This window comes from Corapipo altera, unplaced genomic scaffold (genome assembly GCF_003945725.1).
Source record: "Corapipo altera isolate COAL_440 unplaced genomic scaffold, ASM394572v1 59, whole genome shotgun sequence".
In the NCBI taxonomy this organism is placed as follows: domain Eukaryota; kingdom Metazoa; phylum Chordata; class Aves; order Passeriformes; family Pipridae; genus Corapipo; species Corapipo altera.
Genome location: NW_020884917.1, coordinates 6374891 through 6402068, shown reverse-complemented (window position 1 = coordinate 6402068; position 27178 = coordinate 6374891). Strand labels below are relative to the sequence as shown.

Below are 27178 nucleotides of genomic sequence, written 5' to 3'. Positions count from 1 at the left end.
ATAGAAGGAGTGTCTGCTGTCACGATTAGGACACAGAGAAAGGTATTTACTTCTATCATGGCAGTCTGGCTTTGAAAGAAGCTGACACAGAATGAGAGAAGCTCTGTCCCTGCCTCTCTGCACTTCTAAAGCTTTTAAGATGAACACTACTGGAAAGGAAAGAAACAGAGAGCATGTTTAACAATGTCCTTAATGTGCATATAGGAAGTTCACCCAAACAGGACAGATTGAAGTCAGCCAAAGTCAAGACTACCTTTCCAGTCATCATTTTCACATCTGCTATCCCGTGACTGAAATGCCAGGTCCATGACCTGCACCACCCCTCTGCCACAGGTTCCACTGGTAGAAAATGCTCTCCCCTGGGAAGGGGAGAGGAACTTAAAAGTTCACAACCCATGCAGTGCTGCGTGTGGTCCTCAGAGATGGTGGGCAGAGATGGTGCTTATCACTGGCAGATTGGTAACCACTAAGGCAACAGATTGGTCCCTTTTTATATTGTTGATGATCTAAAATCCAGGTTGTTGCATCTCTGCAGCAACATACTTGTCTACACCAGAAGTCACTGCTGCAGTTTATTTATTATTTTGCTTGCCCACTGACAGCAAGAAAATATCCTCCAGCTCTTTTTCCTCCTCTACCACGGGAAAGGCAAACCAGTCCTTCATTTATGGGGCAACAAAATTTTGAGACTGAAGTACATTTGCTGCAGCAAAAAGGAAATTTCTCAGCAAAAGCATTGTCTACTATAGAATGGCACTGATTTTTCAATACTGTCCATAATGCTTTCCTCCCCACTGCCAAGTGCCACCACTTTGTCACAGTACTCAGCAAAAGCCATTTCAGATTAGTACAACTCTTTCCACTGACATTTTGGATCAATCTCCACACAGCAGCTTTTAAGAGACAAGTTCCATGTGTTCTTTTGCCCTCACATGTACTATCAATATTACTTTAGTGTTATATAGATGTTTCAATAGTTACTCATTTCAGCTCAACAAAATAGGTGACAATAATTAAACAAAACAGAAGTGTTTACTACAGCTGTGGTCATTGCTAAGAAAAAGAGGATGGAACTTAATCCTGACAGAATCCAAACCGAAATCTCAGCTATCCTCTTGTATTAGCAGTCCCATGCCACACCAACTGCCTTCTACACTCCACAAAGTGTTCTCCAAATCCTTAAGCAATGACAAAATTTGTAGAGTTGTACTATTGAATTCATGTACATCTCATTTCCAACAAATCAGGTTTTACCCTTATGCCCAGTCAATTTTCAAAACACGAGGTGTAAAATATGGCTGGCTTCAAACACAAGGTAACTTTACAGGCATTTCAAACATGAAAAAGAAGTAGACCATAACAGTGCTACCACTAAGCTCTTTAGTGAGAGTAATATAAACTATTTTAAACTATTTAACTAACAACTTTCACAGTTGTTGAGTCCTTTGCCTAGGCTCTGATCCAACTACTACTACAAGTACCAATAGAAAGGCTACAATGACCTCACATGTGCATTGGTTGCTGTTTTAAAAGCAAGGTGGGATATCCAGCTGTAATACAGGAATACAAATTTGATAATAATGGATAGCCATCACACTACATTTCAGTAAAGCTGAAGAAAATCAGTAGGATTTAGATGCATAAAAGACTCCTATGTCTTTTATCCCATGATCAGCAGACAAAATACAGGAACACAGGACAGCAGTTGTGCTCTGCTGGGTCTAATTTCCTTCCACTCAATTAGACCTTGTACATGTCCCCAAGTTGAGTTCAAATTTACAGCTGACCTTCGAGACGCAGTCATCATCACGATGTATAAGAAGAAAGGTATTAAATCAGATTGCTCAAACTATCATGGTATTACTCTGCTCTCCATTGCTGGCAAAATCCTGGCAAGAATACTTTTGAACAGACTAATACCCACTATAGCAGAAGGGATCCTACCTGAAAGTCAGTGCGGTTTCAGAGCCAACAGAAGCACCACAGACATGGTATTTGTTCTCAGACAACTGCAAGAGAAGTGTAGGGAACAGAACAAAGGTCTTTATATAACCTCTGTTGACCTCACCAAGGCTTTTGATACTGTGAGCAGAAAAGGTCTGTGGCAGATTTTGGAACGTTTACGTTGTCCCCCCAAGTTCCTTAAAATGATCATCTCACTTCATGAGGATCAGCACGGCCAAGTCAGGTATGGTAACACACTTTCTGAGCCCTTTTTAATTAAGAATGGTGTGAAACAAGGCTGCGTTCTCGCTCCTACCTTATTCACAAACTTTTTTAGCATGATGCTCCAAAGGGCCACGGCAGACCTCGATGATCAGGACGGTATCTACATTCGATATCGTACTGATGGAAGCCTATTCAATCTAAGGCGCCTGAAGGCCCACACTAAGACCCTAAACCATCTCGTCCGGGAGCTGCTTTATGCTGATGATGCTGCCCTTGTCGCCCACACAGAAGCAGCTCTGCAGTGTTTAACATCCTGCTTTGCAGACGCTGCTGAGTTCTTTGGGCTGGAAGTCAGCTTAAAGAAGACAGAGGTTCTCCATCAACCTGCACCTCAGGAAGTCTTCCATCATCCCCATATCACCATTGGCCAATCAGAGCTCAAATCAGTCCAGCAGTTTAATTACCTAGGCAGCCTCATCTCCTCAGATGGTAAGATTGACGGGGAGATAGACAACAGGTTGGCAAAGGCATACAGTGCTTTCGGAAAACTCCACAAAAGAGTATGGTGTAATAAACACTTGAAGAAAAGCACCAAGATCAGTGTTTACAAAGCCATAGTGTTGTCTACTCTCCTGTATGGTTCCGAATCATGGGTCATCTACTGCCACCACCTGCGTCTCCTAGAACGCTTCCATCAACGCTGCCTCCGTACAATCTTAAACATCCGCTGGTCAGATTATGTGACCAATACATCTGTTCTTGAGCAAGCAGCAGTCACAGGTATAGAGGCCATGCTGATGAGAACACAGTTGCGATGGGCAGGGTACGTCTCCAGGATGAAGGACCACCACCTCCCTAAGATCTTGCTCTATGGTGAACTTGCCACCGGCTGCCGCAAGAGAGGAGCCCCGAAGAAAAGATTCAAGGACTCCCTGAAACAACATCTCAGCCTTGGCCATATTGATCACCATAACTGGTCTACTCTGGCCTCAAATCGGGAGGCCTGGAGACACACCATCTATAACGCTGCAGATGCCTTTGAGAACACACGCAGGATCACCCTCGAGGAGAAAAGGCAACGCAGGAAGAACCGTGTCTTGCGGAATACACATCTAAGGAGTCTTTCTGTTGTGCCTTTTGCAATCGGATATGTCTGTCACGTATTGGCCTCATAAGTCACCAACGTGCCTGTAACAAACGTGGATAAAGCCTTCCCAAATCTTAGTTTGCGAAGCCCAGCCATGATGATTATGACCCAAAGCCCTTTCCCAAGGGAGTGAAACAAACTTGCACATTTTGAGTTAGTTTCATCAATCTGCCCAGTGCAGCAATCTCATGAGTCAAGACTTTTATCATGTGTGTTTACTGTATACATAAGATAATAATTTGCAGCCCACAGCTTGCTGTAGTCCTTTATTTCATACCCACATTCGGTACTCTGCATCTGCAAAAGTAAGTTCTTGCAACACTTCAAAAGAAAAAGTTTTTTGAGGGTGGAGAACAGACCAATGGTGAGGACAAAGCTGAGTAAAAATATTCCATTTGTTCAAAATTGTAAGTGGTATACAAATGAGCAAAACCTGATCATAACTCTCCTTAACTATATTACTATATAGTTACAGGCACAGTTTTGATAGTTGTCGGTTTACAAAAAGATTTTAAAAGAGAAGAAGCATTTTGCAATAGAGGTATGCTAAATTCATCTGCCAAAGCCTAAAGTCAGCTGAAGGTCCAGCACAGACCAATGAGCTAGCTCCTAGGTGGAGTGTAAGTTTGGCAATACACTTCTTGGCAATCTAAGCTAATTTACATGCCATGTTCTCCAAGGATCATAAATCAAGCTCATTTTGGATAATGCTGAGCTGTTGGCAAAGTGCTACACAACACCTGCCTCGTAGCCTACACCTATCATGCAACCTGGCACTGGAGGAATGTATTCAGCAGAACAGGAAGAGATATAGTAGCAGGAAAACCAACATGCTAAACAATACCTGTTTCGTTGTGAATATATCCATGTATCATTCTATCATATTTTGTCACGAGTCCTTTGCAAAATACATCACAAAGCATAAGTATCTGGCTGACTAGATTTCCCTCTAACACACACATGTAAGACAGATCTCTAAGAAGTGGAAAAAATTTAAGTTGGAGAGGAAGATAAAGGAAGATGAGAGAAATAGGACAATTAGAAACACATCATCAGATCCTAAATTCATTTAAACAGTCCTTGCAACTTGACATTAGAAGCATATGATACATGTATATATGTATATATACCACTGCTGCTCTTCATTTCTTCTTCACACCTACTTATTTAATTTCCTGCTTCTCAGCCACCTGCAGAACACTGCACTGTTCAGATGGCAAAGACTACAGCTATATCAAAAATATGGCACATATGCAAAGCTTTACATAAGCCTTTTCAATTTTTGGATTTTTCTTTTTTTAGTAAGATATGAATTATCTCTGACCTTTCTCTTCTTTCTAGTTCTGACTAGAACTAGTAGGATGACATTACATACATTCTCAGAAATGCCTCTACAATAGATCTACAGGCAAGCCACAGTTGGGAAATGTAAGAGAGGAAAATGCCCAGCCTAAATCTGCTTTTTCAAAAGATTCAGAGAGCTAATAGATTCTTCTGGATTATATTGAGGATGTCTACTTTACGAAAACAACCCTTCAAACATCCAAACCTTAGAGATTCCTCATATATCATGGTGACTGTCCCCCTGGCTGTTTATAGACATGAACACTGCTGCGGTTTATACATGGGCCTGTACCAAAGGTGGTCCCTGATCACAACAGTTCATGATCCAAAATCCTGGACTGATTCAACCAATCACTAAAGAGACAAATAGATTTTAGAAAATATCATCATGAAAAACAAATGAGTTGTTGCACTTCAATAATATCATACATTTTAGATGACGTCAAAGAGGAATCGTGTGGTTTCTGTGTCTCTGGCATATGTGGGAGCAGCTACTCCCAAACAGTACTGATAGTCAAAAAAGCAATACTAAGAAATCTACAGAACCTTATTAATCAGCATTTTACTTTTATTGCCTTTGCAACATTTTCAAGGCTGAAAATATAAAAATTGCTACAATAAAGAATTAGAGACAGGCATAAGGTAAATGCTTAGAAGAGTAAGAGACTAACAGCAATAATTTGTAAGTATTGAGTACAAAACTGGCTGCTCACCATGCAGCTCTCTCAGAGTATTCCAGTCAGGAGTATTCCTTTCAAGATGAAAAAGACAGCAATAACACTAAAAGTAAGATAGATAGAGATTATGCAGTCAGAAACATTAGATTTTTGGAGAGTCCTTTTGATGGGCAGAAGGGGAACACGGTAGAAACCCTATAAAGACATTCTCCTCATTCCCTGAAGCAAGCAACCTTGTGTTGAACACATCAGCCTTCAACCAACACAGAACAGTAGATTGTTTTGTTACAGAAGGAGTGGGAGAGCGAGACAATGTCAAAAAAGACCAACAGAAACAATGCAGGGTAAAATTAAGATTGTTTTCAGAATAGTAATGAGAGAAAAAAAGAACCATCACAAATATTTACATTGCTTATATAAAGTTTAAAAATAAATTGTGGGATTTGTCCAAGTTCTTAGAAATGACAAATTAAAACCAGTGTCACAGCACAGTTGTATGCAGTGTCTCCATTTCAGGGATGCGTTTTCCCAGAACTGACTACATATGTCAGACTACATATGTCTATATCTCTGGTCAAGCAGAGATATAGACAGCAGAAGCTGCCCCAATGCAGTTAGGAGGAATGGAAATACTAGAGGTAGAAGTACCATCCCAATTAGCTTAAACGCTCATCCATTCTCCCATGCCAGAAATACTTAGTGGGTTCAGGAAAGGCTTTGAAAATACCTTGTCATGTGAGCAGGGTCTGCTCTGGTCTCCAGGCAAGATCCTCACCTCTCACTGAAGAGATAGCTTTTGCCATTGATTTCTATTGCCGAGGCTGGGTTGCAGGTTTTGTGTTGTCTCAGCACAGACTGCAGGAAAGGCTCCCAAACCTGGCTGCACTCTAGGGCTCAGTTTCTCAAATTCAACTTATAAATTTTGCTGCTGCAATTTGAGAGTGAACAGGGGCAGCTTTCATGGAAACAATCACATGGGTAACACAAGAAAATGGAAACCACCTCCTCCAGTTGCCTTCCTGCAATCAGGCAGTGGATGGGGTGAATGCTCACTGACATCTCCAATTCACAGGGAGCTTGTGGGTTGCCAATTACAGTTGGAGGGCTCAAGCCTCCCTGTCACCATGAATTGCAGAGCTCATGAATGAGAGCAAACCAGCAGCCTTTCCTGACCAAGTGGCTTCTCATTTTCACCGGGGTAATATTTTCTTACACAAAATTGATACCCTATGAATTTGTCAGGCTTTATACTTTACCAGGGCACAAAACAGTAATTTCTCCCAGTAGCGCATAACCGAAAGGGTGATTCAGAACCATTCAGTGATCTGCTTAATGATTTAAAAGTAGTTTATAGCTATTACAGTAGCATGAAATCACCTCTTTTCTCTGAATAAATAAAATTCTTATGAGGAAACAATAACAAGAAGGGGACTTGTGGTGTTGGCTATGGAAGAGAGTCTGTAGAACCCAATGAAAAACAAGACCCTAGACCAAATATCACCATTGGACCAAAAGGCGCATATAAGAGGTGTGAAAAGCAAGTACGTGAGGAACGGATGCATAGACTGTAAGGGTACCAAAGCCCAGGGATTCCTTTGTTCAGGGTCCCTTCCCAGAGACAGACAGCTTGAGCTATTATCATGTTGCTGCATGATAATAAAAAGTTTTAAGCTTTTCAATTTTGGCATCCTTTCTAGCTCACTGAATAAGATCACAACAGCCAAATTTACATGCCTAGTGATAGAGCTTAGTATCTTACAAGGAAGGGATTTTAAAGCCTTTCCATTAGACAATTATGCATTTTGACTTTACTAAAACTGCTTTTTCATGGCTAATGGTACATTTCACTTGCTGCTTTCTATATCCTAGCAGGTCAAAAACATGTGAAAGAATATATAAATTTATAAGACACAACTTGTTTCAACTTACATTCTTTTCTTCTCACCAAGGTTATTAATGTCAGTTCCCTTATAGTCAATCCTGCCAAATAAACAGCTGTGTATCTGCTAATAGGATGAAAATTACCAAATTATAACAAGTTTAACCAGTTGTATTTTTAACTTATTTTGTCATCTATGGAAGTTTTAAGTGATGCAATATGTGTGCCAACAGAAGGAAGTAACTCTTACATTAGATTCCCTTAGACTTACCAGTATCTTTCACATTTCAGTCTAAAATTTAACACCAGACCTAGGTCTTCTCCCAGGTCCATTTCCCCCTCTGTTGGGAGAATTGAGATTATGCATGAACAATTTCTATTGCATTTCTGTGAGCCTTGCCTTGGCATAATTGGGTGTGGACAGTAAAAAGCAACTACGCAGCTAACATGGCTTCAGCCTTGAGGCTAGAACAAAGGAGGCTTTTTGCCAAGGTCAAGGAGGAGTTTTTGGCAGATGAACAAGTTTTCTCATCTCCTATGGACACCTGTTGTGATCCAATTAGCACCGTACAACAAAGTATGTTTTCCTTATGTATCCAATGCTATGTGAAGAAGAATCACCCAGTCCTAGCCTGATAGCATTAAGCAATTTCAGATATTATGGAGTAAAATATATTCAAGGCCAATTCATAAATGGAGAGTAAAAATAACTAGAACAACAAGATGGAAATAAACCAACTTGTGTAAAAGACATGCAAAAGCCATTCATTATTACGCATTTTTCAGTTTTTCATGGGGAAGATATATGTTCACAAATAATTTCAAGACTTTATTTACAAGAAACTACTTGTGCTACATATGAGAAATCATAAACAACAACACATGCAACTTAGGCAGAAAAAGTGGCAGACTAGAAGATCCTCTGCTGAAATTTTCTTTGAAACACTGAAGTTGCTACATTATGTTCTTGGTGGAATTTGATCACAGAAATCTCTCTCGTGCCGTAACACTGAGCTTTTGCTTAAGAATCAATCTGTTAATTAATTATGTTCTGTGCAGCCTTTACAACATGCCCTTCTGAAGATTGCTCTTTTAAAGTTGTGTAATTCACATGCAGCAATACCAATGTTAATACTGGATGAAAACAAACAGCACATTACACCGACCCAGTCAGAGGATACCAACAAGATGCAAGAAACCCTCAAAATCAAATTGCACATATTCCTAAAATTTGACTACTTCCCTGCTTTGAGGATGGCTTTCATAAGTATGCTTTTGTCAAAGATGACCATTTTTTCCAAGTAAAAGTAACCACTGAAAGCAAGTACAGTGATCACTTTGTAACACAAACATTTGATAGAGAAAATTGTAAAATCACAACACACTGAAGTGCAGAAGTACAACCTATTTTGCCTCATGTATCTAATCCATAAGGACATCTTGTATAAAGGCAGGAAACAAGCTTAAGGATATGACATCAGGTCAAAGATATTATGGGCAAGGGGGAAATAATTCGAACTCCCAGACAACTACCTATTTCAAATCTCCAGAAAACAGCTAGTGTAGGACAGTACATAATACTAAACATTCCCTAAAGTAACTGGGACTCCAGGAGAGGTTACAGAGCTCTGTAAAGGGAATCGACAAATAAAAATATGCAACAAACTGCAAGTCTATAAACAAGGATTTAACTTTTGATCACCAGCACAACCATACCAACTGTAACTACCCCACTGCATATGTAAGGGCTGGTATGGGGAGGTGAAGTAACACGACAGAGTATGCACCTTTCCTCAATTGTTTCTGGACGTCAGGAGCTCAAGATTAATTCAGTTCCACATTTGACATTATGTAGCTAGTATCGAGAGAAAGGGAAAAAAGGCATTTTCTGCCAAAAAAGCTCTATGCCTGCAAGCTATTATTCCCACATTTCTTCAAACATATTGACAGGCACTTTTGGTACGAATTAGGGCACTGGATTAGCATCATATGTTGCCACCCAAACCAAACACAGCATCTGTAAGAGTCTCCCAGGAGACTCTGTTCTGATTACGAGAAGGTTATAGATTTGGAACATACTCAGAAGCCACAGACAGCAAAATTAATTGTTTTCTCTTTAGCCTAGAGAGTTTTCTATTGGAAATTGCTTCCAATGTTTTCTGATTAAATGCCCTGCTCATTCCTTCCTAAGGGTAGCAAAAGAAAATGGTAATAATTTTAGGTGCTTCCCAGTTTGGATGGGATAAGCCGACTGTGTGCATGCGTGTGTTCGAGATTACCACACAGACTGATATTCCTCCATGTGCTCTAAATAGGAAAACCACTAAGACAAACAAGCTGTTCTTCCCTATTGCAATTTTCTGCAGCAATACTCAAGCATTAAGCGCATTCCCCTTAAATGTAAATTTGTCCCAAAGAAGTACTAATACACTTTTACATCAAACTTTTGCCACCATGTGTTTAGTTTCTATCACTCTCTACAAACAAATAGAAAGTTTCAAAAATAGTAGTGTTGCCTTCTTTTCTGCTTCTTTCCACCTGAGAAAACAAACTGTTTGGTTAACCAGCAGGGCCACCGAAAGCAAAAATATTCCTATACACCATTACCTGCTTTTTGAAATTATTTTTCCTAGCACAAAGTACAACACCTCTTTTATCTCTATTTGGACATTCATTTCCCAAAAGTGATATCACCGGGAAATGCAATTACTTCTTTCAGACAAATGGACTGCCTTTCAAAGCTGTGGACTCTGATATTAAAGAATCATTGGAAGGTTTGAGTTGGAAGGAACCTTAAAGACCAACCAATTCCGACCACCCATCCCCCACAGGCAGGTACACCTTACACTAGACCAGGTTGCTTAAAACCCCATCCAACCCGGCCTTGAACACTGCCAGGGATGGGGTATCCACAACTCTGGGCAACCTGTTCCAGTGCTTTACCCCCCTGTGAGTAAAGATCTTCTTCCTAACCTCTAATCTAAACCTATTGTCTTTTAGTTTAAAACAGTTCCCCCTCGCTGTATCACTATCTGCCTGTGTAAAAACTCACTCCCCTCTTTTTTATAAGCCCCTTCAAGTACTGTAAGGTTGCTGTAAGGTGTACCCAGAGCCTTCTATTCTCCAGGCTGAACAGCCCCAGCTCTCTCAACCTGTCTTCATAGGAGAGGTCTTCCAGCCCTCTGAGAACCTCCTCCCTAAAAGTTTTGTGCTCTGTCCAGGGTTAAATCTGCCCCTCCTGAGTCTCCAAAAGGTTTTAATCCGCAAATGAAATCTCTTCTTGAGAAACTACAGGATCAGACGGATATACATCAGTGGGCAGACAGCACAGCCAGGCATATGTCTGTGACTGAATATATAAGAGCAGCAGTGAAGTGTTATGCTTCATTAAGAGTTTACATGCAGTAAAAGTAATTCTCAGCTCTGTCAAAACTTAAGAAATACGCATTTTTTGAGAGACTCTACTTGAAAAATGAATTAGATTTCTTTGCCATTACAGATCATACCACCGGGACAAGTTTATCAAGGGGCTCGAGATTAAAGATTTGCATCCCTTTAGGCTTTAGCAGGGAACACTACAGTTTAAAAAAGGCAAGCAAAGCAGAATGAGCCCCCGTGCTGTAAGTCTATTGACTGAGCCTCATTTAAAATGCTACTAATTTCACTTAGGGAACATAAAATCTCTACTTGGATTCATAAATGTGATTAACTAGGCACTCTGTCTGATGGTTGCTCCACCACAGCAACAAAATTTCTGCCTGGGCCATGAACAACATATTTGGCCTTTTTTATACATGCTGGCAAAAGTCAAAGAGCAACAGTGAACTTCAGTGAAATCAGTTATCTTGCTAAAACTTGAAATGGGATGTTTGTGTGTTTTTTTGTTTCATTGTTTTTATAATGGAGAAGTTCCGCATAGAGCAAAAAACACTCAAAGACACTCTCTAACCAGATGGGTTGGAGTTAGTCACTCACCCAATTACATTATCTAAAAGTGTGAGAAAAGGAAATAAAAATTATTTCTTTAAAAACCTGGGAAGATAGGCAGAGGAGAACTTCTGGACAAAACCCCTACCTTCAGCTCACAGCTGAAAACCACCCAGTGGCCTCAGGACGTAAGAGCCTTCGGGCTATCACACACCTCTCTAGCTACACTGCCCAGTAAAGAGCTCCCATACAGTTAATAGCACAATATCTGATATAACTTGCACTATCAGCCCTTAGAGATCTCACAGCACTTAATACTTGCAGCATGGGTCCCCTCTTGAAAGGAGGTATATTTGGCAGCTTCATTTTGGTCACATTTTGCAGGTTAGTTTTGAACTTGATTATAAGCTCACCCCTGAAAGACAATCTTACTTGTTCTTGGTGAACCTTGCAAAAACCTTGGAAAACCTTGGAAAAGCCAAAGACAACTCCATAGTCATTAACAGTATTTAAATATTGATACAGTTAATGCTCAGCTCAAAGATGTTACTGACTACTAGTACCCTTTCTGGTATGACTAAATCCCTGTACTTAAGAGGCAATGAAAAGAATCATGCAGCTAACCATTGTTCTTTCCTTGCCCGTATGAGCTACATAGGAAAAAATGCAGCTCTCTTCTCCCTGGCTTATTTTTCAAAGTGAGACATCAGTTCTACTCAGTGTCAGACAGAATGTATCCAAAAGGAGATGGTTGATCACTTTACAGAATAAGGAAGGAAAAATACTACTTATTTAATTTTATTTGTATTTATGTATTAAAACACGTTTATTTTTCTCTGCTGAAGGGTAGGCTGCCCGTGCTAACAGATTACAAGTAGACTTTGTGCAGTTTTGGAAAACAGAACTGTTCTGGAAAGAATGTGTCTTGTAAATAAACCCCTTCCTGTGCTTCATGATTACCCCACCTATCCCACAATCCTTTAAGACAGCACACATGCTATGACTGCATCTGGCTGGGGCTGACAGTTTCTCCAGCTGGCTCTACGAAAGGGTAGAAAAAAGTCCTGCAAAACAAGAAAAAACAAAAAAGCCCAAAGATATCACCTCTGCTCTTGGCACTGAATCACACTGCAGTCATCATTTCTGATAAAACTACACAGCAGCTTTTGCGTTGCACTGATGACAAACTTCCTGCTGCAGGTGAGAACAGGTCAGCATTCCCTTTCTCTGCCGAGTGGTCCAAACCCTGTGAAATCCTAGATAATCAAGACCAAGTTTTCATGGCTTGTTGCTGCTGGGAAAGCAGTCTCTGCTTCAAGTGTTACCTGTAACACCACCAGCCAAACTTACACATAGAGGTGTTAATACTCAAGCAGACAACTCTCAGAAGGAAGTGTATCTTGAAAAAATGATCAAGGTGATACCATCTCTACATGAGACATGACTGAGGCCAAATCCTTTGCTACCCAGACTCTAGAAAAAAGCCAGATTACTATGAATTACAAATAAAAGCTTTTAATACATGTACCTCTCTCAGATGAGATCAAACAGCTACAGAGGGAGAAACAAACGTGACCACAGACAGTGACTAAAATTGGCGAGCACGAGAGATGAAGTTTGTGTGAGATCAGCAACCCAGAGTATCTTCAGTGATGCATGGCAAAGACCAGAAATGTGCTTATAAAAACACAAATTGGCTACAGAACTCAACAATGAACAAAGTACAGCTGTGCAATTTCAGTTGAAAAGGTAGTGCTTTATTCCAAATCTGCCTGCACAAAAGCAGCACGTGCTACTCACCTACATCCTTTAGGAAAAGCCACTCCTCTGTTACTTCTCAGCCCCATTGTTCCCATGAGCTGGATCCATTAAGAGTTAATACAATGAGTACATAAAACCGCTTAAAATAACCACAGAGTCACCAAGATAAAGATCTCTGGATAATACAAATGGTCTGGTTTAATCATGAGCCAGGACTGCTGATGGTGTTTGCAGCTATTACAACATTCACTCTGCACACAGACAGCAGTGTGCGGTAGCAACAGGCAGCCCAGCTAGCTGGCCTACAGCGGGGTAAGAAACCAGACAATGCTTCTTTATTAAATGCAGCAATTCTACAAGAGGCTTTCACCATCATCACCATTATCCCTTTGTGATAAAACAAGGAAGATGTTTTGACCCTGCATAAATCTGCCAGCACAATGTGCTTTGCCATCTGTACCAAATTCTCTTGTCCTACCCACAGATAAATCTATCCTAAATATTAGGGGAGTCCACTAAGCAGAAAACAACCGGGGCAGTTACTGGAAAAGGGAAACAATGTTTCCTCAGAGTTACTGCCTTGATCACAGAACCTCTTAAGCACACAGCACAGGTCTTCTGAACACCATCAAACAAGTGCGTTTCCCAAGAGAAAATTCTGCATTTCAGTTGCATGCCCAGACATTAAGGAGACACATGTAAAGACTCAAAATCCATTTGTTTTCTTAATCGTCTCTGATTCTATGTCCTTCTGCAACTTCTGCTTCTTTTCCTCTTATACCATGTTCCATTTTCTCACGTTTTTGTTTGCCATTCCTTATACCAAAAAACCAAATACCTTTACCAAAAAAAAAAAAAAAAGGTAATCAGATTTAACTTTGCTTCCTTTTACTCCAGCAAAACTGACAGAAACCTTTTAGTAGTTTCATCATCATCGAAGGAGGATAGTGTCAGCATCATCGTCCCCGGACAGCTGGAAGAGGAACAGTCAAGCAGTGAAGCACCTCCTGAGCGACAGCAGGGATCAGCTATGCACTGACACAAGAAAGCCAGTGACTCTTCTGAACTTCTCAACTAGCAGCCATTTTCTACTGAATGTATTAAAAAAATGCAGCTTTTGAAAATGACACCTGAGTGTCTGTGAGTAATGGTACAACTATCTATGTATACTAAAGAATTAAAGTTTCTTAGCTAGAAATCATCAAACAGGTTCCAGTGTTGGTAGGCAAGCAAAACAAAAAAGTGCAAAAGAATCATAAAACTACGTAACTTTTTTACATCTCTATACCCACTACAAAACCAAATGCAACATATTTTGAAGTCTCAAAAGAAAAACATGTTTCCTTGTGAACTACCATAATTCTAGCAACTTGAGTTCTAATTTGGTAGCCTGCCTTGTACAAGATCAAGCTCTGAGCTACGTGTATCCTACAAATCTTCTGAGGTCCACTTAGTCACATAGATATGAGGAAATACAGACTTTAAAAGTCAAATGCAGTAGCAGCGATAAGAACAGTAACTCCTGTCCTGAAAGGGAATCACAAATAGGAAATGACTCATGCTCAAAACATCAACACTTATCAATTGCAAAACAATCAAATTAGTATTCCTGTCAGCTTATTTGAAGACTGCAACGTTTTTAGTGTTCAGTTTCACTGAGGTCTCTCAAGATCAAATCTATCAAAAATCACAGAAAGCTTGCAGAAGACTATTTTTTTCAATGACTTTTCTCAGTCCTTCTGAGAGTCCGTCCACCATACTGGAAGACGTTGGTGAGACAATGTCATCAAACAAGGCCTGGCACAGGCTTGCATTTATCTAACATAACGCACAGAGCTCTGCTAGGTTCCATTTGGACTGGACACCCTGTGTACCTAGTAGGTAGCACATGTAAAGTTAGCACATGAGGTCACACACAAGTCCATGATCTATCCTTGATTGCAGGCAGTGCAGAACCGACATCCTTATACCACATAAACTCATTTGTGAGCAGTGACACAAATAAACAATAATAAGGAGAACAGATCAAGGATGCAACTGCAAACAACTCAATTTACCATGGAAGGGAATTCATCAGGCATACAGTAAATAAAAGGAAAAAGGAAAGTCAAAGTGAAATACTTTGTATATTTTAAGCCCACATCTTTTATCACCCATTCCATCACAAATCTATGCAATCAAGGAGAATGTCGGTTGGAGTTTGTGAAGGGTTTTTTTTTATTTTGTTTTTCAGGGGTTTTGTTTTACTAGCTGCTACTTAAGGATAGAAGTGAAAGATCATGACACCATTTCCACTCCTGTAGAGTGTGTAGGGCTCTCTTTGATGCTTCTGATGTCATGTAGTCTTGTGGATCATATCACCTTTCCAATGAAAGTACAGGGATTATCTTTCTTCATTACTTTGCATTCTCTCTCACAAGAAAAAAACATTTCCTGCTATTCTTCCAACAGTGAAAAATAGCTGCTTGTATCACATGGAAAGTCAGTAGCTTTGTTTGTTAAACAGCTGTTTTGCTTTAAGTTGTCAGTATTTTTAAACACGTTTAAATGTTTCTCTTTCCTATAAAAATCCAATTTCCCAGGAATTTTCCAGAAAATTAGTTTTTACCTTTGGATTCCCATAATCAGTTAAAAATGTTACAATTATTTAAAGAGTTTCTTGGGCATATGTAGCTTTCTAATGAATTCTGTGTAGTATCCAAAAACTACAAGAAGAGTTAGAGTGAAAGAAGTCATTATTGGGTTATCGGATTAAGATAGGAAGGCATATGGCTCCTTTTCATACGAACTCAATACACTGAAGTCTAACCAGATGTGCTCATTGGAGAAAGACCAGAATCAGTAAACTCAGAGACATACTTTCTAAGTAATGGTCATCTCTTAGGTCTACATTTTCAACAAGCTTTTCCACACCAGAAAGCAAAGGTTATTCAGAAACAAAAAGCCATGGAAGACACCTAATCTCTTCCCTGAGATCTACACAACAGGACAGTATTTCCTCCTTGGTCCCTTTATTTATTTTATTTTCTCTCAACAGCCATGCACAAAATGTTGATAAAGTCGAAGGATTAATTTTATCTCCCATTCTCACAGTTTTTAGGTACAAAGAGGCTTCCTGGAAAACTTTATACATTTAGGAAATCTGGGCATGCTGTATTCTCAAAACAAGACAGTGTCAAGTGATATCCATCTGATTTAAGTCACACTCATCTTCAGTAAGGAGGGTATGGAAGGAATGGTGATACAGATTAGTATTTGTAAGACATACGTTGTTTTAAAGATAAATGTCTTTCCTACATAATTTTAAAGTCCATTCTATAGGTTTTTAGCGTGGAAGAAAACTGTTGTGCTTACTTTGAAAACAAAATGGCCCCGGGTGACATTTCTTTAATAACAGCTGCCCAGTGAAGATAACTACAGTTCTAGCAAACCCTAGATGAAGAGTTTGTCACAGGAAAAACAGAACCTTTCTTTGTCTCAGCAGGTCTAGAAAGCACCTTCTGTATCCCTAGGACCATGACACAGGTGAAATTAAGTTATCCCACTGCTGCTTTCAAGCCCAGATGAAATTCACAGGGCTCTACAAATCCAAGAGCCCAATTACTTCATTGCACACCCCATGTTATTCTGCTGTTCCTATGCAGAGTGTGTCAGCAACCTCTTGTGCAGTCAGACCTTACACAAAACTAAACACTAAACCTGCTGCTCCTACCAAAACAAGACATTACCTCCTTGGGTATGACACATGTAACAACAAAGCAAGGCAAAAGAAGAAAGAAACCCCTTCTGCCTGATCAAACATAAATAAAATACATTTATGTTTTTTAACGAGGTCTTGAAGGTCTGATACTACTCAGACTGACAAATGATGCCAAGCAAGAAGTTCTGAGCTTCCACCCAAAAAGTTTCATCCACCTGTCAGGAAACAAAACATCTGAGGCCAAGCAGCACCACTTTAATTGGTTAAATAATTTTTTTAAAATAGTGTAATTGTAGTCAGGCCAACACAAGGACAGGAATGAACTGACCTTGACATATGCTAGGTAATGCTCGCACTTTTCCTGCATATATGACAGTTGTAACTTCTCTGTGATCTGCCCTGCTGTCTCTCCAGAAGTCACAAAGTAAACTCTGGGTTGATGGCTCTTTTCCTTCTTTGCCACATCAGCAGTCAAGTTATAATTCAAACCTGTTTTAAAAAGGAAGAAGAAGAAAACAAAGGATGTCAGTGAACAATAGTTATTTTCTAGCCACCTATCAATAGACCCTGTTGCTTCCTAGTGTGCTTGAAGAAAGGTCAACCCTTGCAAGCCCTCAATCAATCACTAAGTTTCCCATGGCTACATAAAACCAAATCCAACTACTAATGTACTCCCACATTTTGTGTTGCTATTATTCCCAGCCCATCCTTCCTGCAGGAAATGGTAAGAGTCCATCTAGATATGCACATTTAACATAAAAAAAAAACAAAACAAAACACCCAAACCAAAACAAAAAACAAAAAAACCCAGAAGATGCTTAAACTATGTTGCTAACAGAAAAAGCAAAACCACACAAACAACAGCAGCAGCTTCAAGTTTGTTTTTCTTCTAAAACAACAGAAACTATGCAAATATAAACCATGATGTGGCATTTCCTGACAATTGTTTTCTTTGATTTGCAGTCACAGCATTTATACCTTAACTAGAGGTCAATGCCTTGCATTCAGCAGTGCCCTCTTAGATGTTACACATCCCTGGTAGTTTATAGAAGACATATCCCAAGATTTACGAGCTGTCTCTTTGTAAATCTTGTTTCCAACACAATTGGTTGCTATGTCACTGGATGTGTCTGTGTCCAGACGAAAACTTATTTGCTACTTGAAGTACTATGCTGATTTTGGCTGAGATAGAGTTAATTTTCTTCATCGTAGCTAGTAAGGGGCTATGCTTTAGATCTGTGCTGAAAACAGTGTTGATAACACACGGATGTTTTAGTTACTGCTGAACAGTGCTTTGCAGAGTGTCAAGGCCTTTTCTGCTTCTTACATTGCTTCACCTTAGGGGATCACAAGAAGTTGGGAGGGGCCACAGCTCGGACATACCAAAGGGATATTCCATACCGTATGACATCATGTTCAATATATAGAATAGGGGAAAGAAGGACAAAGGTGAGGACGTTTGGAGTGACCATGTTTGTCTTCCTAAGTAACCATTATGCTTTTCTGGAGATTGCTGTACCCTTGACTGCTCACGGGAAGTGGTCAATGAATTCCCTTTTTTCCTTTGTTTGTGGGCACCGGCTTTTGCTCAACCTATTGCAGAATCACTATGCAGAGCTGAAAGGGAACCACAAGGAACCAGCTCTTAGCCTTGCACAGGACCACCCCCAAGAGTCACACCATGTGCCTGAGAGCATTGTCCAAATGCTTCTTGAACTCTGTCAGGCTTGGTGCTGTGACCATTTCCCTAAGTAGCCTGTTCCAGTGCCCAATCACCCTCTGGGTGAAGAACCTTTTTCTAATATCCAACCTAAATCTCTCCTGACACAACTGCATGTCAGTCTCTCGGGTCCTGTCACTGGTCACCACTGAGAAGAGATCAGAGCCTGTTCCTCTTCCTCCCCTCATGAGGAAGTTGTAGACTGTTAAAGACTGTTGAAGATGATTACCTTGTCTTCATCTCAACCCACGAACTTTCTCACTTTTAGCCTTCTTGGCACCAAAGTCTCTGTGAACACTTATAAACTCACACAATTCAAATTAGCTTCACTTCATTTGCATTCTGACTAAAAGCTTAGGGCATAGCAACCAGACAAACCTTAAGTGGTATGAAAACCCATAACTGGGGAATCAGCCTAACTACCATCACAGGGCTTCACCTGAACATTTTTTTGTTTGCTTTTGGTAGAATACCTTGCTTAGAAAGATAATGTCTTGAAAATATTTCAAACTTACAAGCTCATGACCAAAAACTCTCACTAAAGTAGTGTTTACTCAGTCCTACTAAAAAGCATCACCTTATCAGAAAGACAGGGTTTAGCTTGCTTAAAATCCTAAACTTTTTTTCTTTTCTTGAGGTGTGCACATCCCACACTCATCCCCAACTGTCTCCCTTTTTATTTCAAGATCTCATATGCATATACATGCAAGCAATGCCAAGATCTGCACCAATATCACAAAATTAAAGGCAAGAAAACATGTTAGCAAACCCAGGCTTTGCTACGCAGAGGCAAAAAGCCCTCTGGACAGATGCAGCCCTCTTCAAAGGAGGAGGGTCAAAGGAAGAAAGGATTGCAGAGCTTGCAGGGGTGCCTAGGGAGGCTTGTAAAGTCTCCAGTGATAGTGTGACATACTAGCGACACTGAACAATTCCTCACTGCAGGCACGGAAAGGGATCCCAGTGTGAGGCCTGCACCAGGCCTCTGATTAAAGATATCAGGCACTGTCCAATCAGTACGGTTCCCTGCCTCCCCTTTATTATCACAACTTGTTTCTATGTTGTATTCAATGAAGTCATATCAGTGGAAAAACTGAAATATCATGAATACTTTTTTTTGCCCTCCCCAGCTTTGTTGCTTCCAAAAAGCAAACCCAAGTGAGGAGATAACTGGACAAACTTATCACTGTTGGTGGTTTAAGTTCCTCCTGCTCACTCCAGTAGAAGAACAGGAGGCAAGTTTTTCGCAGCAAATTAACTCTTCCAGGTACTGCCTTCAAACATTTGTCCAGCAACTTTAAGCGAGTTTTCTCACTTTTTTTCTGGGGATCTACCCACCGAACTTCATACAATCAAAATAAAACTCTGGCATGGGTTTGATGACCTCAGAAGGGTTCAATTCTTCTAATGACTATTCCTTTTCCATAACTAAAGTTAAACGGCTAAAACTTCGATAACAGCTCCCTCTGAGAAATTTTTGGTCATACCTGCAAGAGTACCCCCACCCAGCAGACCAGGTGAATTACTCCAGCCAGTATGAGATGCACCAAGTAAATGGCAGTAGGCATTTTACAGTGGATTTTCATCCTAAATGGCATATATGTACTCACGATGCAAGAGTCATCCCTGATGGTTGATGGTAGCCCTGAAGCAGTAAGGAGTTAGAAGAGATTAAGATCAGGCCATGGTATCCCCCAAGCTAAAACGGAAATCACAGTTGATTGCACTAATGGAGGGGTTAGACACTCTAAGCCACTCAGCACATCCCATCCTCACCCACTCAGATAGCAGGACCCACACAACCTCACCCACACAAACAGCAGGAGGTAAAATGCTCAGCAGGAACAAGCACATCTGTAAGTGCTTGTTAAACTACTAGCTATAGTACCAATTTGTGGGGAGCAAGGGGAAGGGCAGCATATGAAAAAAATGAAGAAATTACTAAATAATAACAAAAAGCCATCAGAAGAGGAATGAGTTTCTTTGCTGCCTCTGCCAGTAATTTCAAGGAGAAAATAATTCATGAACTTAGCTTGCAAAGAAAATTCTTAAGTAAAAGTATCAAAAAAAATACCCGAGAAAATGAGAATATATATAGGATATTCCCTCCATCCTCTTCCAAAATGATTTTTTTTCCCATTACTTCAAACCTTGTTTCAAATCCTCTCTCACAGTGTTGTCCCTAGCTCTAAGTAGGGAGCCATACTCGCTGCTCCATACACTGAACACATTCCTGCAGCATTCCTGTTTCTGAGGCACTCTGAAGGTAACACTGACTCGCCTGCATCTGATTAGACTGGAAAAATAAGAGGCAGACAGAATAAAACTCCTGCACCAAACTACAGCTGCATACAGGTAAGAAGAGGAGAGTCCACTTCCGAAAAGTTTTGGATTAGGCATGTTACTTCAGTCCTAGAAACATGTTCAAATAGAGCGTAACTGTCAAACAATCCTACATTAAATTTTGCACCAGTCTTTCAGGCAACAGTATTAGGGACGTGAGGACTACCCTAGCAATGGATCAACACACATCTGAAATCAAAAGTACAGGAGAAAGTTTGAAGCAATTTCTGACATATCTGCCTAACTCTAGTCAAATGACCAAAACCCTTCATTTTCATAGCCATTAAAATTCACCTGTTTCTCATAATGGTAGTATTATTATTGTTGTTATTGTTGTAGAGGAAATTATCCAGACTGTGGGCCAAGTTTACTTCCATTTTCCTTCAGGGACGAATGCAGAAGCAGCCCTTGATGCACAGAGATGCAGCAGTCTCTTTTCTTGTCCTGGTCACCCAGAAGTGCATGGTTTGAAGAGGCTGAAAGTTTCTCATTCAAACTAGGAAAGGCCTTTCTCTAATCCCTGCCTTTCCTGGCAATACAGAGACCTCACCGGAGACAAAGCAATGGCCCTTTAAGTGAAAGAGGAACAGCCTGAGTGAGATTCTGAGGTGATAGAGTGAAAACTTAAAATACTGTATTTCTCATACCTCCAAGACATACTGGAGGTGGTCTCTGTCAGTGGACATACAACTAGATGCTCAGCTCTCCAGCAAGCACTGAGGCAATGCGTGGCACACAGTGCAGAGCACATTTCCCTTGGCCATGGCTCTTTGTTCAGACAAAAACATTTCAGCAATAAATTCATACTTCTGAAGACCATAGTCTGAAAGAAACAACTTCATGGAAATTGTACTGTCATTGGCAGTATCAAGCAGTGTCCATAAACACAGAACCTCAGACAGTTGTTTCATGACCAGTAGTATTGCAACTCCCACTAGAAAAAGAAGAAGCAAAAGAAAGATGGGGAATGTTTATATGCAAGTGTGAAGTAGTGTTAGATGAAGATGACTTTCCTTCATACGACAGTTAACAAAATAGCAACACATTCAAATCAGCATTGAAGGCACACATTTGCCACAGAAGAATGCTGCCTGCATGTTCAGCTTGACTTTCTAAACATTATGCAGCAGATGACCAATTTCAGCTTCCCAAAAGCAAGACAAATGCTGAGCTTTTCACCAGTAAGCAGCAATCTCGAGTATCCACGTTGACAAGCCCTAGGGGAGTGACTTTCCAGACAAGCACCGCATTCTCACCATCTGACTTTACAGACTGCCCCCAGACACCCAAAGATGAAATAATCCCAATCCCAACACTTTTAGCCCCAAAATTCTGGCATAGCATTTTAACACTTCCACGTGCCTTTCAGAGTCTGAACTGGACAACGATGCATTAACAGGGATATTCTAGAGTTTTTTTCCCCCACATTTAACCACACAGGAGAGGAACCATTACAATATTTCCATTATTTGTTCCACCCTTTGTTAATTGATATTCTTCAACTGCAACATAATTAAAATGATCTGACTGTTAGATAACTAACTGAAAGCTCATTTGAGATATTTTATCCAAATCATACCCTGAAGGGATTTTATACAGTCAGATAGTTCTGGCTGCAATGTTTTCAAGACAAATCACTTTGTTACAAGAACTGTATGAAAGGACAATGGTTGGAAGTTTTATAATAATCTACTTAATAGTAAAAAAATTTCTTGTAATGAGATGGATGTTACTCGCCAAAGAGGATGCTTATGTGCTTTCAACACAATAAATCATCAGAAGTACAGTTTGTAAGACAACACAGAGAAATTTAACCAGCTCTTACAAGATGAACAGGAAGATAGATCTTTTGTAAATGAGGGAAACAGATACTTAGACTGGAAAAAAAGGAAGTTCACTTCTTAGCCACAGGTCCAGAGATATGAAATTGAAGCAAAGGAAACATTTGAAACAGTACTTCAAGAACACAAGAACAGCTAGATATTCAGAAAATCTATCTTGTGATTTTCAGAGAGGAATTAACAATCCCTCAGAACCCTCAGAAATGTGTTTTCTTAATTGACAGAGTATCAGGCAATACAAAAAATATTTTATCAAAGCATGTATTTATCTGCTTAGTGTCATCTAAGAGAAGGAAAAAGTGCAAAAATAGAAATTCAAGTCTCAGTTGCATCAGTATATTATAATACACAGGAACCCTAAATTTGGTAATTCCACTGTTTTGAGCTGTTCAGGTGAGAGTTACAAGTTGCTTGTAGTTCTCACCCCATGTAAATGGTAGAAGTAGCAAGAAGCCTTTTCTTTCTCTGACTTACTTAAAACCAAAATACTGCAGCAGGCTCTGCATACTGGGTTGCACAGATGCAACTTACCCTTCTCAACTACCTGCTCAAAAAGGCAGGGCATAGAGCAGGAGGAGGCACTGCTTCCCCCAGCTCACTATCAAGACAGAGCATGCCGTGAGGCTGAGACATCTTCCCTGAACAGCACAGTGCAAGTCCTCTGCCATTCCTAAAGCACGACAAAGGTAAAACATCATGAACTAAATTAACTCAGGCCTTAAAATATTTAGAAATGCTGTCCCATACGACCTCACAAAATATCTAAGACTTGTAAACACTGGGATGTAATTTTAATAGAGCAAAGACATAAAGGTTTGTACAATTACACGTTACACAATTCCATTCACCTCAGCAACTCCATGTGTTTAACAGAGATTAACTAATCTGAAAGATATTCTTGTTATCAGTAAAAGACTGGGTTATTTACAGTCATTTTACAGACAGGTAAACTGATGCACAAAAAAGGATTTTCTCATATCTGTTTCAAGAGCTCCTTGTAGACTTGCAAAAACTATTAATCTAGAGCAAATCATCTTTCATATGCTTTCTGATAACGCTGATGGAGGATACGGATTCAGAAATGTATTATCTATCAAGAGGTAAATAGGGAATATGAACTTTGAAGGCTGTGTTCTCTATCCTTGTAGCAAGCCTAAGGACACACTTCCCTCCTTTCACTGAGGAAGAAACTGCCTCGGTATTACATCAGCCTCATCAGAAGGTAAAAATGTGCCCAATGAAGTTCTCGAGCCTCCAACTTTCTGGAATTGTATACTCCACATTCACATTGAAACTACTTATTTCCCATAAAAGGTCTGTTACTGACTACAAAGAGAGCCCTTGACTCCAGGTCAACCTGTCACTGCCCAGGGCTGGCACAGGTACCTTACCTATTTCTCCAGGAACATGCTTGCCGCTGAAGCGAAAGCATGCTGTGACATTGAGGCAGTTCACTGGCTGCAAGCCATCATGGCACTGAGGAGCTGTGATATTGATAGATACAGGCAGGAAAATGGAGATGTCCACGGTAATGACAGGCCTGGATCTGGAGATCAACAGAGAAGTAGAATTGAGTGACCAGACAGAAGTTCTAAGCCAAAGGAAAAGAAAGTAAATTTGGTAAACTAAACAATTTCAATCAGACAGGAAAAATAAGAGAGTATCTTTGAGCTGTAAAATAAACTAGCACTTGACCTAGTTGGCAAGGACTACTAGCATTTAAATTAAAACAGTAATAACAGCTTGAAGTTCAGTGCTCAGATACAGACTGCAGGCAGGCAGCTAGGGAAACCAGTAATGTGTAATAATAATAATCATCATCATCTCCAGCAAAAGTTGCTGGAGGATAACAAAATTAGTGGAACAGTAAACAAGAACAACAAGTTCATGCAAATGAGACTGGTTGCTAACCATCTTGGATGGTCAGGGACAGGTAGGAAGAGACCGGAGGTTTCCACAGAATGGTCTACAGTCAAATTTGTGACCTCAAAGTCAAGGAGGGAGCACAGGGGTAGGAGACGGATTCATATATAATTTTTCCGATAGTATAAGAGGGACAACAAACACTACATTGGTGTTTTCTGGAGGAGAGACATTTGGTTAATTCCCTCCTGGCAAGTGGCAAGGATTGAATACTCTTCACGCTGCTGAACTGTGTTTCAGGAGTTACCCAGTGCACTGTGAACAAAAGCTTTCTACCCTTGCAACTCCAGCACCAGGTTATTGCTACCACTACTCCTGGCTGAGGGACATCTCAGCCAGAATCACAGAGCAAGCTGAGTCCCTTAAGGCCCAGGTGTGTCTTGTTAAGGAAACTTTCCTGTCTGACCATTCAGGAGGCACTCACACAGTCACATTCACACCACCAGAGACTAACTGGTGGGACCAAAGCCCTTTTCTAGTGGCTCCAGAGAGCTAACAGGTGCCCCACTCGATTCCCTAAACACACCACTCTCATGTAGTCAGACCAGGTTTCCCATAGTTCCATAAAGCCATTTACTCACAGCAAAGTAACACAGAAACAGCTCAAGGGGGTGCCTCTGAGGAGGGATCCGGAACAAAGGACCCCTGAGCTTTTTTACCCTCACACTCCAAGCAAGTCTTCACTCTTCCTTGCTCTTCCTCCTGAGTCCTTGGCTCCTGCTGTGTCTCCCAGTGTCTGGTCACCTGGCTGTGCCACAGGTCCCCATGGCTTTTCTTACGCAAAAAGTCAACAGTTCACAGCCTCCTGCTTCAGGCTCCCACCATCCAGACCTCAATTTGCAGCTCACACTGCAGCTGCACCTGAGATACCTATACTGAATGTATTCCTCAACAGTTTCCTCTTTCACACAACACAGAAGATCCAGCAGCCCAGAAAACCAGACTCTCCTGAGTCATCTCCAGCCCAGGACTTCAGCCCAAAAATTCAGTGTTATTCTTCCTGGTTTCAATTCTGTACATGATCAACATGAACATGTTCTTCCAAAACCAACTATAATAGTGAAAAAAATGTGCAGCAACCAGCAGATTCAGTTCCAGGGTAGTCTCAACAGCCATGCAAGGCCAGAGCTTGTAAACTACTCCACAAGCCACTTAATTGAGAGGTAGGGGAGAAGAAGGAGAAGAGAGCAGGGACTGTGGTTACACCTAATTTATACCAACTGGAACAAGATTCACATAATCTCTAAAACAGCTGCTCAGACTCTTTTACCACAGCCTGAAACAACAGTGCAAGTTCACATTTTGAGATGGAGGATGAAGATAAATGCTACCCCTAGAAATATATGCGGTGGGGGGGAAGGAGGAAAAAGAGTGAGCAATCATTTCACACCTTTGAAGAAACACTCTTTCTGAATGCTTAGGGAGACATAAAAGAGTAAGTGTTATAGTTGATCTAGAAAAATATTTCTCCAGCTATGATGCACTGTGTGATTCTTCCTTAGTGTCATCTCACTTGGTTATTCACTGGGGAAAAAAAAAACAGTGCATCTGTCAAAGCACCGTACATGTGAGCAATACAATGCTGACGATCTGCCCCAAGTCACCAAAGGCTTCCACCAAAGCCTTTAAATATCACTTGGCAAAACATTTGTTGGTTCTGGCTAAAGGACTTCACAAAAGTGGGAGGGGTAAGAGGAGAAGGAGAAGAAAAAGCTGATTTCTTTATCCTAATCTGAATCTTAACAGCAAGAGGGACACACTGGAAACTGGCAGTAGCAACAATTAGCCTGATTAGGCTGCCCACAAAGTCAAAGTAATACACTAATTTCCTCGGAAATGCACAAGTATGGCTGAAAACATGGACAGATGTCATCATGCTGTTGTGATGCATGTGGTTTTAAACATCACAGTATGCCTTTCAGTTTGTCTTCCCCCTTCTGCAAGTAACATCAATGTAGGAGAAGAACGCAGTTTTCTTTTCAGCACCTTCAGAGATATGGGGCTGCAAATTCCCACCTGAGGCATGGCACACTTTTTCACGAAGCAGTAATTAGCTTCCTATATGTGCATGATGAAGGAACAGAAAACTCTTCAGAAGACTTGCCCACCTGCCATGCTGATCATCAAGGGTATTTCTTCCCCCTCCTTTCCTTTTTTTCTTTTTCTTTTGTGTAACTGATTCCAAGGGAAACAGAGCCAAGTTTTTCCTGCCTTGAACAGGAAGGAGGCTGGCACATCTGTTCTGCAGTTCCAGCATTTGTCTTACCAGTGTCACCACATCCCTGTATCTTCCATTAAGATGCCGGAGTTCCTAGTAGTGATTTCTATTCCTAATGACATCTAAGTATTGAAAGGATTTCTTTTATTAAATATTAACAAGTGTAACAACAGACCTACCAGCAAAAAAACCTGCATAATTTGGTGAACCAAGCTGTTCCACCTCTTTCTATCAGATGGAACAAGCAATTGCACTTAACTCATAAACTTGAAACAGCAGTCCAACTCCTGTGTGCATTGAAAATGTATCTGTATTTCATTTCCCTGAAGACTCTTATTTCATTCTGCATCCCATTATAACTTGCAAAATTACATCCTGGCATCATACACAGCTCATTTTTTGCTCAACTTCATTCCCTTAAATCACAATTTATCTACTTTATATAAACATAAGAATAATGAAGAAGCCTTCTCACAAGTTGGGAGCAACCTTTCTAAAGAGGCACTGAGATGCAACATATCTCCTTCTGGCT

At 40.5% G+C, this 27178-nt stretch overlaps 1 protein-coding gene across 1 annotated transcript in view; it reads right to left on the bottom strand.

The window, feature by feature from the left end:
* Positions 1–27178, bottom strand: part of ITGA9 (integrin subunit alpha 9) — a 215333-nt gene that overhangs the window by 147786 nt on the left and 40369 nt on the right. Inside the window, exons 14-15 of the mRNA XM_027655964.1 lie at positions 23897–24051; positions 16933–17093 (exon numbers count right to left, since the gene is read on the bottom strand). Of these exons, the coding sequence (XP_027511765.1) occupies positions 16933–17093; positions 23897–24051 (316 nt within the window). The remainder of the gene's footprint in view (positions 1–16932; positions 17094–23896; positions 24052–27178) is intronic.